The 13,451-nt window shown below is 42.2% G+C and overlaps 1 protein-coding gene across 1 annotated transcript; it reads right to left on the reverse strand.

The window, feature by feature from the left end:
* Positions 1-313: 313 nt before the first annotated feature.
* On the reverse strand, positions 314-10,592 carry fam102aa (family with sequence similarity 102 member Aa; the record flags this gene model as incomplete). The annotated part of the gene is given in 10 exon segments (XM_037680162.1): positions 314-359; positions 718-787; positions 1,178-1,299; positions 1,492-1,687; positions 2,404-2,514; positions 3,084-3,238; positions 3,972-4,018; positions 5,387-5,503; positions 8,840-8,869; positions 10,472-10,592. Coding segments are annotated over 10 exon segments (1,015 nt in total), but the record flags the coding sequence as incomplete, so codon positions are not given.
* Positions 10,593-13,451: the final 2,859 nt, after the last annotated feature.

Genomic DNA, 13,451 nt, shown 5'->3' on the forward strand with positions numbered 1-13,451 from the left:
TCAACTCTGGGGACAGACGGATGATAAACGATAAAAAATGTTTCCTGAAATCAAAAATCTTTCATCCCTGCCACACGGTCGTAACTGTAGAAAAGTATTTTGTGCATTCTGTGCACGTCCACCCTCAACGCCACAAACCAACAGATGAACGGAGTGCAGACGAACGCTGCAACCAACTCCACATAAAGTGCAAACGGACAAGGTTTTCCCTGTTGTTGCGTCAGACCAGCTGAAGCTCCAGTAAAACCAGCGAGACGGGAGGAGACGGTCCACGGGTCAACATGTCGCCCCCCCCTCCCCCTCGCTGCGTGACTTAGTGGCTCTCGATGACGACTGGCTCGTAGCCGCCGGCAGAAACCCTGAAAGGATCCAAACAAACAGGAACAAGAGTCAGAATCAGGGAAATAAACGGCTCATTTGTGAGTTTATCTTTGCTTAGTTTCACGTTTTTAACCATTACTGTGACGCGTCGTTTAAAACGAGGTTAAAAATAAACAGCTGAACTGTTTAGATTGTGCACAAACAGAGTAAAGAGAAGTAAATGAGGCTAAACTAACTGCTGAAAACACATTTCTGCAAATAAAATGCAGGAAACTAGAGAATCGGTCGTCCAGGAATGAAATCCGTTTCTGAACCCACAGACGAGATGAAGCGGAGCGACGCCAATTCAAAGAGGAGGAAGCGACGCAGGAAGTGATGGAGCGCCGCTCTTCTCACCTGTTCCCCAGCCTGATGCCACTGAGCGCAGTGGTTCCATCTCTGCTGACGAACAGCCGAAGATTACTGTCTGAAATCCACAAACAGCCAAAACAGGAGGTGTTGACACAAAACTGCAGCAGCCACCAGTCCAAACAAAGATTACCACAGTTTTCTCATTCTTCATGTTTAGTTCTAGTTTGAAACTTATGGATAATCATGTTTTCCTCAAGTTTGTAAAAATAAACACAGGATCCTGTCCCTGTCTGACAGCCGAGGCTACTTAAAGCTAAACTGGACCTAAGGCACCTTTAAGAAAGGTTGCATCATCCTCCTGTAACTAAACCCATCGGCCTGGTTGCTTCAGCGCCACACGTGCAACGGTTAAAGCTCTGACGTAATCCCTGTTGCTGTAACGCCTCAGGAGCACGGAGAGACGCAGACAGGACCCGTTTAAACCAGACGTTTGCTCCAAAAGCACCTTCGGTGTTGCTGATGTCCGAAAAGTTTTGACTCTGGACGATTTTCTCCACGATGTCGTCGGCGTCGATGCGAGTGTCGTTTACCCAGGAGGGGTGACTCTCCACAGAGTCCTGCTTCCTCCTGAAAAACAGGCGGCAGAGGACAAAAACCCGTGACGGAGCTGGAGCACAAGAAGCTTCCAGGGATGTTTCTTACTTTTAAAACCCAGCCGGCATGCTTGGTTAAAAAAAACTTGTTTCAAACTTTGTAAAGTTCTTTAATAAATACAGTTTATTATAAATAATGTTGTTTTTGGAACTATTATGGCGTTACCGGAGAGGCCTGCTTGGTGGCAGCACGGGCCGTGGGGGTCGAGGGGGTCTTTCTGGACGTCCAGCGTCCTTGTCGCCCTCCGGGGGAGTGTCGACAGTGAAGCACAGGCCCCCGGAGGTGCTGCTTCCTGTGGAGGTGTTCCTGCGATGGGTGAGGTCCGACAGGCTGGAGGAGCAGGAGTGCTCGGTGCTGTAGCCTGCGGGAGAAATCACCAGAAGGAAATCGTAAAAACAGCAAAATTTTACTTGAAACTGAGTTTCTACAAAAATACAGAGCGCGCTGAATGACTTTGTTGAAATGTGCTAAAGATAAAAGTGAGTAGTTTCAGCTAAAAGAAGTAAAACACAAAGGCTAGCTCAAAGCTAAATGTTGTAAACGTTAGCTCAAGCAAAATATTAGGAAAAACGGCATGCTAAAAAGTTAAGCGTAGTGAAAGACTAGCTAGATGCTAAAAGAAGCAAAAGGCTAAATAAAAGCTATAATATGCAAAGGGCTAGCTATAGGCTAGCTAAGCATAAGGCTAACTAGAAAGTTAAAATGAAGAAAGAAAAGCAGCAAAAGGCTAGCTAGAAGCAACAACAGGTTGGCCAAAGCAGCAAAAAGTTTTCTGAAAGTAACAAAAACTCAATATGATCCCAGGGGTAAAACATTGTAAAGTTAAATATTTTGAAATGTGCAATAAGTACAGAAACCAAAAGTCACAACAGTCATCTCAGACAGCTGATTGAGAAACTATTGGCAAAAAAGTATTGAAAAATAAAAGAGGAAAACACTATTTATATATTATACATTATTATAAAAGAGCACTATTAACAAAACAAGTCATCTAAATGTAGAAAACTGCACATTCACTGAAGATGTTCACAACAAGTCCACGTTCGTTTTTTTAACATCGGCCGGTGAATTTAGCACCTGAGATTTTGCTGTGCTGGCTGGCGTAGCTGGAGTTACGAGAGTGTCCAGACTGGAAGGCTTCTGAGGGACTGGACTGGTTCTGATACGCCTCCGGTTCCTCCAGCAGACCTGCAGGCACCAGAAGGAGCCAACACGAGCGTTACCTCCTGGTGTTTATAACGCGAGTCTAAACATTTCTCAGAGATCAGACGTCAGGCGCGCCGTGTTTATCTTCAGAGACGAGATGCAGAACTGGATGACGGCAGCTTCTTCTGACTCACAGGAGCTGAAATTCATTCATCCACACAAAGTACTGCCACGTTTCCACTCCAACAAACTCATCATAATATCTGCTTTCAGCTCATTTAGCTTTAAACATCCATCCATCCATCCATCCATCCACTTGTTCTAAAGTCAGGTCTCGGGAGCAGCAGCTTGAGCATGCAGGTTCTTTCCTCAGCCACCTCTTCTGGAAGGACTCCAATGGTTCCCAGGCCAGCCCAGAGACAAAGATTCCCCAGCGTGTCCTGGGTCTTCTCCTGAGTTTCCTCCCAGTTCCAGATGCCCAGAACAACTCCCTAGGGAGGCGTCATGGGGCCATCCTTACCAGATGTCTGAAGCACCTCAGCTGGCTCCTCTGGATGTGGAGGAGCAGCGGTTCTACTCAGATTTGCAGCTTTCCGAGACGTCCCTCGTACCTGAGCCGATGATGGAGGTCCGAGGCTTCGGGACTCGGCCCAGAGAAACCCCTCCAGCTGGCCCGGTTCCTTCGGTCGTTCCCTCCCCCTTACAGTCCAGCTGCAGGGTGTGTTCCTGTCCTGGGATGGAGATGGACTTTGCTGTACTTGGAGGGCTGCAGGAGGGGAAATGAAGCGAACACAGTTTATCGGTCTGGAGTGGATTCAAGAAGAAGAAAAGTGCAGATCTGTTTAACTTGGCTCCGTTTTTTATTAGTCGACGGGGAAAAAAAAAGAAGAATTGTTGCAGCAAGGGACCGAGAAGCTCAAAAACAACGTGTTAATAAGAAAAGATATTTCATAATATTTAACACAAAAGCAGGTTTCGAAGTTCTGTGACAAACCGTTGTAGTTTTTGTTCTCTATACAGATTAGGGGTAGCAACACACTAAAAACATGCTATGTTACATAAAAAATATAAATATAATAGTATAATTAAAAGTCTGTGTAGAATTGTGGTGAAGCCAAACCTAAAACAAGATGAGACCTAAAATAATTAAGGTAAAAATAAAACAGTTTTTAAAGTTCAAGACGAAGAACAGGACAGTGTTGAGGTCTTCAAACGCATCAGAACAATAAAATGCTTAAAAATAAATAAATAAATACATAAAAAAGACAAATGAGGAACTATAGAAGAAAAACAAACATCTCATCACTCTGACAAAGTTTGTTCTACGTGTCAAGCTTTAAAGATGAAGACAAACTTGCTCCAAATGAAGCTGACTCAGAAAACAAGACGTTTCTGAACATCACATGTTGGGACAAAACCAGTACATAACTTCAGGTTACTCCCCCATTAGACCCTTAATATATATATTTTTTTATTTACTGTGAAACGTCAACACTTACGTTTTAAAACACGGATCTCCAGAGAGAAGAGTCATTCCGATGATCACCTTAAAGAGACGACACGTAAAACTGTTGTTACCGAAAAGTTCGTTTAATTTAGAAAACCTTTGTTTTACAGCCCAATAAACGAAAAGAGCTCTCATAAACAGGCCTTTAAAGTTGTGAATTAGTTGCATTTCCTTCTGCTCGTTCGTGTTTCTAAGACGAAAAAAGCTCCGTGTTTAATTAAAACAAATCAAGTAAAAGGGTTTGAAAAGTGAAGCTCCACAAACGAATCCAATAAATGAAATAAACACGTTAAATCCAACGAGAACGAAGAGCAAAAGCCCGGGATCAATTCCCTTTAAGCTCACTGGCGTCCGAGCTGCGTGGCATTTTAGAAATGTTAAAAATCTTCCAGAGAAATGAGACGGCCGAGCCCCGGCGGCGTCGTGCCTTCAGAGCAGTTTGTGCTGGCGACCTCTGCGCGGCCTGAACGCCTCCACGAACACACGGAGCTGCAGACAAGTCTGCAACCAACAGAACGACTGGCCATGTTGTGCTCATTGTCAATATCGGTAATAAATAACTCAAGTAGAGCCTAAAGCGGACTGACTTAGCTCATGGTTTATGAAACAAACTCGTGGTTAGGTTGACAAAATATCTCTAACAATCTAATAAAAAGTGACAATTATTAGGGCTAGGTTTTAAAAAGTCGATTGTCCTCGTTTTGGTTTTACGTCAGGTTTTACAGATGAAGTACTTTTGCAAACTTTGTTGACCCATTTTCATGTCGAAACGTTCAGTTCGTTCAGGAAATAAAGGCTATGGCTTTCGATTTTTGTAACTTTTACACTAAACGTTTGTTTTGAGATCTACTTAACGTGCTCTCCATATGCTGCCTTTACCTTCCAGCTAGCCCGTCGCTACTTCCATCTAGTGTTGTACGTCTATAAAGTTGTTGTAGCGTTTTGCTACTTTTGGATTTTAGCTCGTGTCTAGTGTTTAGTTTTAAATTAGTTTAGCAACTTTAGCAATAATTTAGCCAGCTTTATTTTTTACATTTCATATTTTGGCCAAGCGAAGATGTATAAAAAAAGTTTTTCTTTGGTGTGAAATATATTTAAAATATACAACAAATTAAACAACAAACGCCTGATATGACTTTCAGATTAGGGTCATTGTCAGCTCCGTTCTGATTTCAGTTTTTCACCGTTTTCAGACGACAGGAGAACTCTGCTTTTCCTTTTCTTGCAGCTTCTGACTCCATTTGCTGACTGGCAAGTATCAAAGGTCAAAGTGCAACAGTTAATGAGGAAACTGGCGTGACGGATCAAGCTTTAGTTAAGAGTTTGTTTTACTAATGTAGATCTAAACACTTCCTTCCTCGTTCTGGTATAAATTTGCCAGTTGTCCTCTCATTCCTGCGTCCTTGCCTTCAGTATGGAGTTGTCCTGCCGCGTGTTCTTCGTGTCGTATCCTTCCAGCAGGCAGCAACGCACGGTGGAGCCAGAACCAGCAAACTCTGCCATGTTGAGGTCCGTGAAGCCCAGCTGGGGGTGAAAGGGAGTTCGGACAGAGTTAATTCCAGTTTCACTAATGGAGGCCTTCGCTGGCCTTTATTTTAGGCTCGTGTTGGGAACACGGGAGAATCCTGCGACACCCGGCATTTAGCGCACCGAGCAGCTTCACATCGCTCACGTCGAGAGCGTTTCAAGTCGTAGTTTATGACAGGGTGCACAAACCGCACGCTGCTCTTTAAAAACATCAAAACCAGACTATTTTTAAAGCCGAGACCTGTTTTAAGATACGCTTTGGTCGCATTACATGGTGTCAGAAACAGCAGGACGATTGTTCATTTTCTGCTCTGGCTCTTTTAATTGAGGGGTTAGGGATAAAACGACTACTATTATTTTTAGTGTTATTAAGAAAATAGCAAGAAACTCAGCAGTCTTCCAGGTGTATGTAAACTTCAGCAAACTGCTTTGCCAGATTTACCTTTGAAGGCAAATTATTTTCTCTCCTGTGCAAATGTTTTTTACATATTAGCAATAACTTTTATGTCTTTGCGAAGGTTCTAGGGCGTTTTGTGGCCAATTGAGGGGGCGCAGTAACGTGTCGTATTTGAACCCATCTCCACCATCAACTTCTACATCCTTGGTTGGGTCACAAAGGCAACAGGACCAGAAGAGAAACTCGGATGTCCCTCTCCCCAGTAACGCTCTCCAGCTCCTCCTGGGGACCCCAAGGTGTTCCCAGGACAGAGGAGATGCACAATTCCTCCAATAAGTTCTGGGTCTGGCCCAGTGTCTCTTCCCAGTGCGATATCACTGGTAAACCTCCAAAAGGAGGCATCTGAATCAGATGCACCACATCAACCGACTCAATTCGGAGGAACAGCGGCTCTAATCTCAGATGACGGAGCTCCTCAGCTTCTCTCTAGGTTGATCCTGGACGTCCTACGAAGGAAGCTCATTTCAGCTGCATGGATCCAGGATCTGGTTCTTTCGGACATGATCTAAACCTTATGACCACAGGTGAAGGTTGGAACGTAGATGGACCAGCTTTCCCTTTCAACGCAACTCTTTCATCACCACAACAGACCGAAGCAACAACCTCAACACCGAGGACGAGGCCCCGATTCGTCGCTCCATCTCCCGCTCCATCCTACAGTCACTCAGGAACAAGACGCACAAATACCTGAACTCCTCCACCTGAGGAAAGATTCTCTTCCAACCCAGGAGCTCCAATATTTTAAAACAAAAGTTCAGATGTTTAGAAATGAGGTTCTATGGAACGTTACGGACAATTGAGATCTAATTCATTGAGGATGTCCGTTTGTACGAAACCTGTTTGGACAAATAAACTTCAAGTCTGACTGGACTGATGAGATCATTTTTAATTGAAGACCAAAGTGGATTGTTGGCGTCTTAACTCAAAAATGTCAAAACTTTTCATGAAAACACTAAACTTTCACAAATCTATCAACTTTAGATTTGACATTTATTCACCATTATACGTTTTAACAGTTTGCATCAAAGCTATTTTACATCTTTTCTAGACTGAACCCTGAATAAATAATGTCTGTAAATAATAGTTGAAGTTATCATAACAACTTTTTAGTAATGAATGATTTACGTATAAGTTTCCAGTGATAAACACAACGCTAATTGCATTAGCTCTTCTTTGGTGTTTTCAATGTTAGGTTAGCATCTATGCTAATTGTTGATAAGCAGCTTGTGGCATTTTTCAAACATATTATTGTCCACTCTTTATTAGGCGTTAAAAAATATAAATCAGTGTTTATGTAAAATGAGTCAGTCATTTAAATTTCAAGACAAACAAATGGTTGATAATCGTTTTATCTTTGAAATGTAATTGCATCAAATCACGACATGCTGAAATGGTTTTTGTATCTCTGCAGGAATAATAGTGTAATGCTGAACTGACAGCAGTGTAAAGTTAATAATAGTTGTTATTTTTCAGATTAGTGTTTTCAGACGGCAGCAATCCACTTTAGTCTCGACTCTGCTCGGATTAGCCGTTAGCTCACCAGCTTGGTTAGAATTAAACAACTTCCCCAAACTGCGGTTGTTCAAGCTGCTATCTACAGCAGGTAAGATGTGAATTGTTCACAACTTTTCCACAGAATTCTACGTTAAGATCTGAACTGTCCCTTCAGCTGTCAAGAAGCAAACCAAACCGAGGAGGCTTCAGGCACCGTCCTCGCCTCCGAAGTCTAAAAATGCAACCTGATCATTTAGCGTTCAGCAGTTGTTGAGCTTGCAGGGATCATATTTGCTTATTTCAACTTGGAGCTCTTGTTTACAAGAAAACTTTCCTGCTTGGAGATTCACCTTCAATCACACGCGTGCGTTTACTTTTAAGGACCCTGGATTAATTATTCCCCAAGGACATTTTAAAAACAAAGGAGTAGAAGTTGTTTATTTTAGCAGATTTAGATGAGCGTGCCAGCAGACTGCCAAGATCATGTTTACATGTAATGATCACCCTGATAGGTCTTCATTCCAGCCAAGTACAGCCAAATGTAGGTCTCCAGACTTTGAGTTTGAGCAGCTAAAGTCTAACAAAGAGTATCTGCCATTAATCACTGACGAGTTGTTGATACGTTCTCTCTTTTAATCTAAACGTTTTTCACTTTCTGTAAATTATCTTCTGTCAAAAGTCGTAATGATCCAAGAATGTGACACTTGCTGCATTTTTCCAAACCTCTGACCTCCGAAGTGAAGGCTGGGACAGTTTAAATTCCAGAGTTGCCCCAGATAAGACCTCAAACTAAACAACGTTAACCTCCAAAGGTTCTTTATCAGGTGGAAACGGGTCTTTATCGGAGCCGCTGTTGTGATGTTATTTTTAAATCCGCTCCGAGGTGATTCCAACCTACAGATTCTTATTCTTCAGTTCCCCAGGTTTCCCTTTTCTTCTGGGAAGATCCTGTTTTCATAGGTGTGCATTTATGGAAGCCAACTTCTAAGGAGGGAAGCAGAGTAAATTTAACTCAAAGAAGCCCAAGCGGAGAATGGGTAAAAACAGAGGAAGCGGTTCCTGTCCACAGATCAGCTTAAGTTCATGTTCACGAGGGGTTCGACCTTGTAGCTGCATTCACGAGACGTGACTCATCTGTTGGGAGTCATTACGGTCGGAGAGTGGCTGCCAGGATGTTTTCACAGATTCCAGGCAAAAGACAAGCCGGCTTTTAAATTTATGTTCGCATCCAGCTGGAGGCTCGCCTCCCAGTGGGCTGTGAGGAATGGTAATATTTACATCCAATGTTATTCAGGTCCACAGAACCCGACACAAGAACAACCCGTAACCGCTTCTGCACGTTTATAGATGCGAGAGGTGAAGAGGAAGACGTGAGATCTTACCTTCGTATATGCTTTTCCTCCTTTGAGTTCCTGAGGGGAAAACAGGAAGACGGTAATGAGTCCACAGATTCTTTTTTAAATTTCTTAAACAGCAACGGCCTCCGACTACAGGCCTCCAATTTAATGTGAAAATACAGGCAGGGACAACACGCATGACTACCGTCCCGACATAAGTCCGCACCGGGTGTAGACGACTTGTTCAGGTTGAAATATTAGAGGATTCCAGGTTTTTGAAGAGAACTTCAGTTTGTTTTTCCAACCTCCATAAAGAAAATCCCTTAAACTGTATTCCACAAGTAGAAAACGGCCATAATGAACCAACAATTAATGACATTTTTAAAAAGTTTATGTTGTTTTATGCAGCTCGTGCTTGCATCATAAAGCTGATCGAACTGTGTAAACGTTCTTTACTAGGTCTGCAAACAGACATCCATATGTTGCAGCAGCCAGCGGAAGCACTGCAATAAAACATTTAGGAGTATACATAGATTCAAAGTGTATCTTTAGGATGTATTTAAAAGGTGGTGAAAATACATTCAAGTGGGTAAATGTTAGACCTAATAGGAACAATTTAACCACCAAGGTGTCAAAGACGTTCGTGAACTCCACGTTTGTTTTCAACGTACCAATTAATGTTCCACCAGTTGGACACAAACAGGAGAAGCTAGCTAAATTTATGTTTTAATTGGAGAACAGCATTTCCCCTGCCATCATACAAGGAGGGCGCCACGCTCCGTCAACAAAAACGAGTGCCCCGCCGACCAAACTGTCCTCCCCCAGTTGACAAAACTGACGTAGCGCTAAACTAGCAGCGCAATACAGACGGGCTAGCTAAAAAGCTACAGAGGTAGCGCTCCGTCTCCCTCACGCTGAGCCGTTTCCTTCACCCCCCCCACCCCACTGTTGAATAAACTTGGTTTATTCTGATAAAACAATTAAATGTGTTGATGTTTTATCTGTGCCACCTCTTATGGGAGGACTTGAAGGTACTCCCAGACCAGCCAAGAGACATGGTCTCCAACGTGTCCTGGGTCTCCTCCCACCTGTCCAGATCACCCTTACCAGATGTCTGAACCACCCCATCTGGTTCCTCTGGATGTGGAGTCTCTCCCGGATAACTGAACTTTATCTATAAAGGGAGAGTTCAGCTACCCTGCAGAGAAAACCCAGTAAAATAAAAATAAATCTTAAACAAAACTAAGATGTGCTGCAACGAGACGGGGTCTATTAATAAATCCCACTCTTGAAAGGTTTCGCTCAAACTTGGATGTTAGATGTTTATACGTCTGTAATTTATGCTTTATTTGCGTTTTCACCAACATGCCAGGAACGGCAGATAAAAGTTAGACTGGCTAAAACTGACACATGTACACGTTGTGCTTTGCACATTGTTTCTCTGAAATTTGGGACTTTCAGGTTTCTGACAATAATCGTGACGCCATTTTGGGCCGGAGCCATTAGTTTGGTTTTCATATCGCAAATTCTTCCTACATTTTCTCCCACTACCCAAAACCCACCTTCCTCCTTTTAAAAAAATTGGAATATCCCTTTAAGAAGACAAACAATGAGTGAGTACTACCTCTATCATTCTTTGGGGAAACCCAACCCGGCAGCACTTTGTAAGAGTCATACCTTCCGGACCGACACCCTGCAGATGGATGGATCCAGGACTCCGGTGTGGGGGTTAGCGCTCATCTTGGACACGAACGTAAACCTCTTCCTCCAGCGAACGCAGTTTTCTTGAACTTCCTCTCTGCAAGAAAATAATCAAAACAAGAGTGTTTTGTTCACAATTTCCATCCATGTTTTTTTTAACAACTCACTTCTAAACTTACAGACTTTGGCTTAGAGCTAAACAGCTGTTATTGATGAGCTGCCTCTTTTCCTCAGCTCTGATTTTTTTAATGTAAAGTTGTGAAGAAAATACTCCGTTCCACAAATCAAAGGGTCGATGCCTCTGAAATTAATCATCTTTGCTTTAAATCTATTATTTTTAATATTTGCCTGCAGACTTTTTCCACTGCTGCCAGTTGTTTTGGTGACGTGCATCTAGTTTTCTTTAGAGATAATTCTTCTGATGTCCTGATGCACAAATCCAACCTCTTCCTTAGCGGCTCTTTTATCCTCGGGGTGATTTGCGGACAGGAAACATCAGGCTTTGCTCAATTTTCAGCTGTTAAAAACTCTGAAGAACACAGACTTTTTTTTAAAAAAGATGCAGGATTGCCTGAAGGACACACACATGGAAGAGGCACAATGACCAGCTCTGTGTTAGTTTTTACTTGCAGGCAATTTTTAACGCAGGCTTAGCTTCATTTATCTGATTTATTCTCAAGCACTTTTCTTCTTCTTCAACTTAAACTGTCAGTTCAACTTAAATGGTTTAAGGCAACTATAACGGTAACGTAAAAAAGCAGAGTGTAGCTGGACTTTCCACTTTCAGGATTAATGCACAGGTGGAATGTGAAGCTGTAGATTTAATATTAGATATGTGGAACAGCGAGACTCCCTGCAAATTATTTTTCTTGTCTAACAGCTCACATCTGAGGCCAAAGTCAGGGTGGCAATGATCAACTTGAGCAGTCGGATTAAACGTTCTGCTGAAGTACTTCTGGTTTAACTTTTAACTCCTTGGATGTTAAAAGCAGAGGAGAGTCCAATACATGGCAGGTAGGATTAGACGCAAACAGCAGAGGACTTTTAAATATGTCTAAAACTGAAAAAAACAAAGTGTGAGCGTCTCCTCCTCCGAGCTGCTGGTTCTAGCGTGAGGTTTCCAAGGAGCCTGAACAAAGCCATCTGGACTGAGGAATGTGGTTTGGGAACGCTCCACCTTACACGCTGGAGGACCCAAAGTGTGGGGGTCCTGATAAGAGCCTAGAATGTGAGCTCCTCTTCTCAGGACCGCACTCGTTTCTAGAGATCGATGGGTAAATAAGCGTCCTCCAAAACGAGGACGTTTCACTTCCTGTCACTTCAACAGGCCTGTTTACAACCAGAACTTTTTTTTTTTTAATTTTATAGGCGGTTTAATGCTTTTTTTTTTTTTTTTTTTTTGCTTTGTATTTCAATGAGTCAGAGTTTATTTATTGTCGTTCACGAAATTATGTACACAGGGTCCCAGTTACATCCAGCAATAAAATATAAAAGAAAAACATCAACTAAAAATACACTAAGCACCAACAGCATAAAAACATTACGACAAACAGCAGCACGAACATGAGTCTGTGTGAGCAGATGAGCAGCATGAACACAGCAACATGAAACAGATCAGCAGCAACATGAAACAGATCAGCAGCAACATGATGTGATTCTTCACATTGATTATTCTGGTTAGAGATTCATGAGCCTCAGGGTAGAAGCTGTTCCTCAGTCTAGTGGTTCTACACTTAATGCTCCTTAACCTCCTTCCTGATGGGAGCGGGGCAAAACGTGTGTGCTGGGTGAGTGAGGTCCTTCATGATGCAGGTGGCTCTCTTCCTGCATTCATTCAACCTTTATTTAGACAGGTTAATCTCATTGAGCCTCGAGGACTCATTTACAAGAGAGACCCGATTTCAACAAAGAGTGATGACAACAATAGACAATTATAAAAGAGGGATACATTTTTTTTTTTTACAAATTAAAAATGACAACAAAAAAAAAGTAGCAAAAACAGCTAGATTATAAGGTGAATGTAGAAAACTAAAAACAGGAACGTGACTGCATTGGTTGTTGTCAGGAGTCCAACAGATTCTTAAAGCCACTTAAAAGAGGTCAAGGTCGAGAGCTTCAAATGTTTTTGTAAGATATTCCAGGAAACAGGAGCGGAGTAGGAGAAGGCCCTTTTGTCTAGTTCAGTCCTCACTGAGGGAACACTGCAGGTAATGATGTCCTGAGAGCGCACGCTGTAGCTGCACTCACACAGAGACATGTAGGAGGAGATGTATGAAGGCAGCAGACCAAGAAGTAATTTAAAGATGAAAATGTACCAGTGGTGGGAGTGGCATCTAGAGGTGGAGTACAAATATATTTCCCCCCTGAATCAAACGTTAGCTTTAACAATTAGCCAAAAATGGATAACATTCTACTTTTAATAAAAAAGATTTACACAGGTTAGTTTTAGTTGTATATGACCCCTGCTGGCAAAATGTGTCGGAATGAGCATAAAGACATCATTTAGCAATGCAAATGACCAAAATAGCATATAATCATCCTAATATACTTTTTAAATAAAATGTTCTAATTCGTGTGTTTCAAACTCAAGGCCCGGGGGCCAAATGTGGCCCTCGTTGACATCTTATCTGGCCCCCAAGATGATGTGTGAAACGTAAAATACTTTTATCTTTTGAATTTGTTCAGTAATCTTTGATTATGATGTCGAAAGCACAACAGAGAACATCAACTGAGACCAATCAAACTCTTGTTGAGAAACCTGTGACCAAGAAAAGATGTTGGGCATCTGATTTGAGTTTATGTAGATTCTTAAATCGGCCCTTAGTTTGAAAAAGATTTTAATGTTGGCCCCCTTTTGTAAGCAAGTTTGACATCCCTGTTCTAATTGGTACATCTTCTGAAATAATCCCACGTCCTTTAACTTTTATAATTTCCTTTTGAATTAACCATTTCCCTC

Source organism: Nematolebias whitei, chromosome 8 (genome assembly GCF_014905685.2).
Source record: "Nematolebias whitei isolate Nwh7 chromosome 8, NemWhi1, whole genome shotgun sequence".
Lineage (NCBI taxonomy): Eukaryota > Metazoa > Chordata > Actinopteri > Cyprinodontiformes > Rivulidae > Nematolebias > Nematolebias whitei.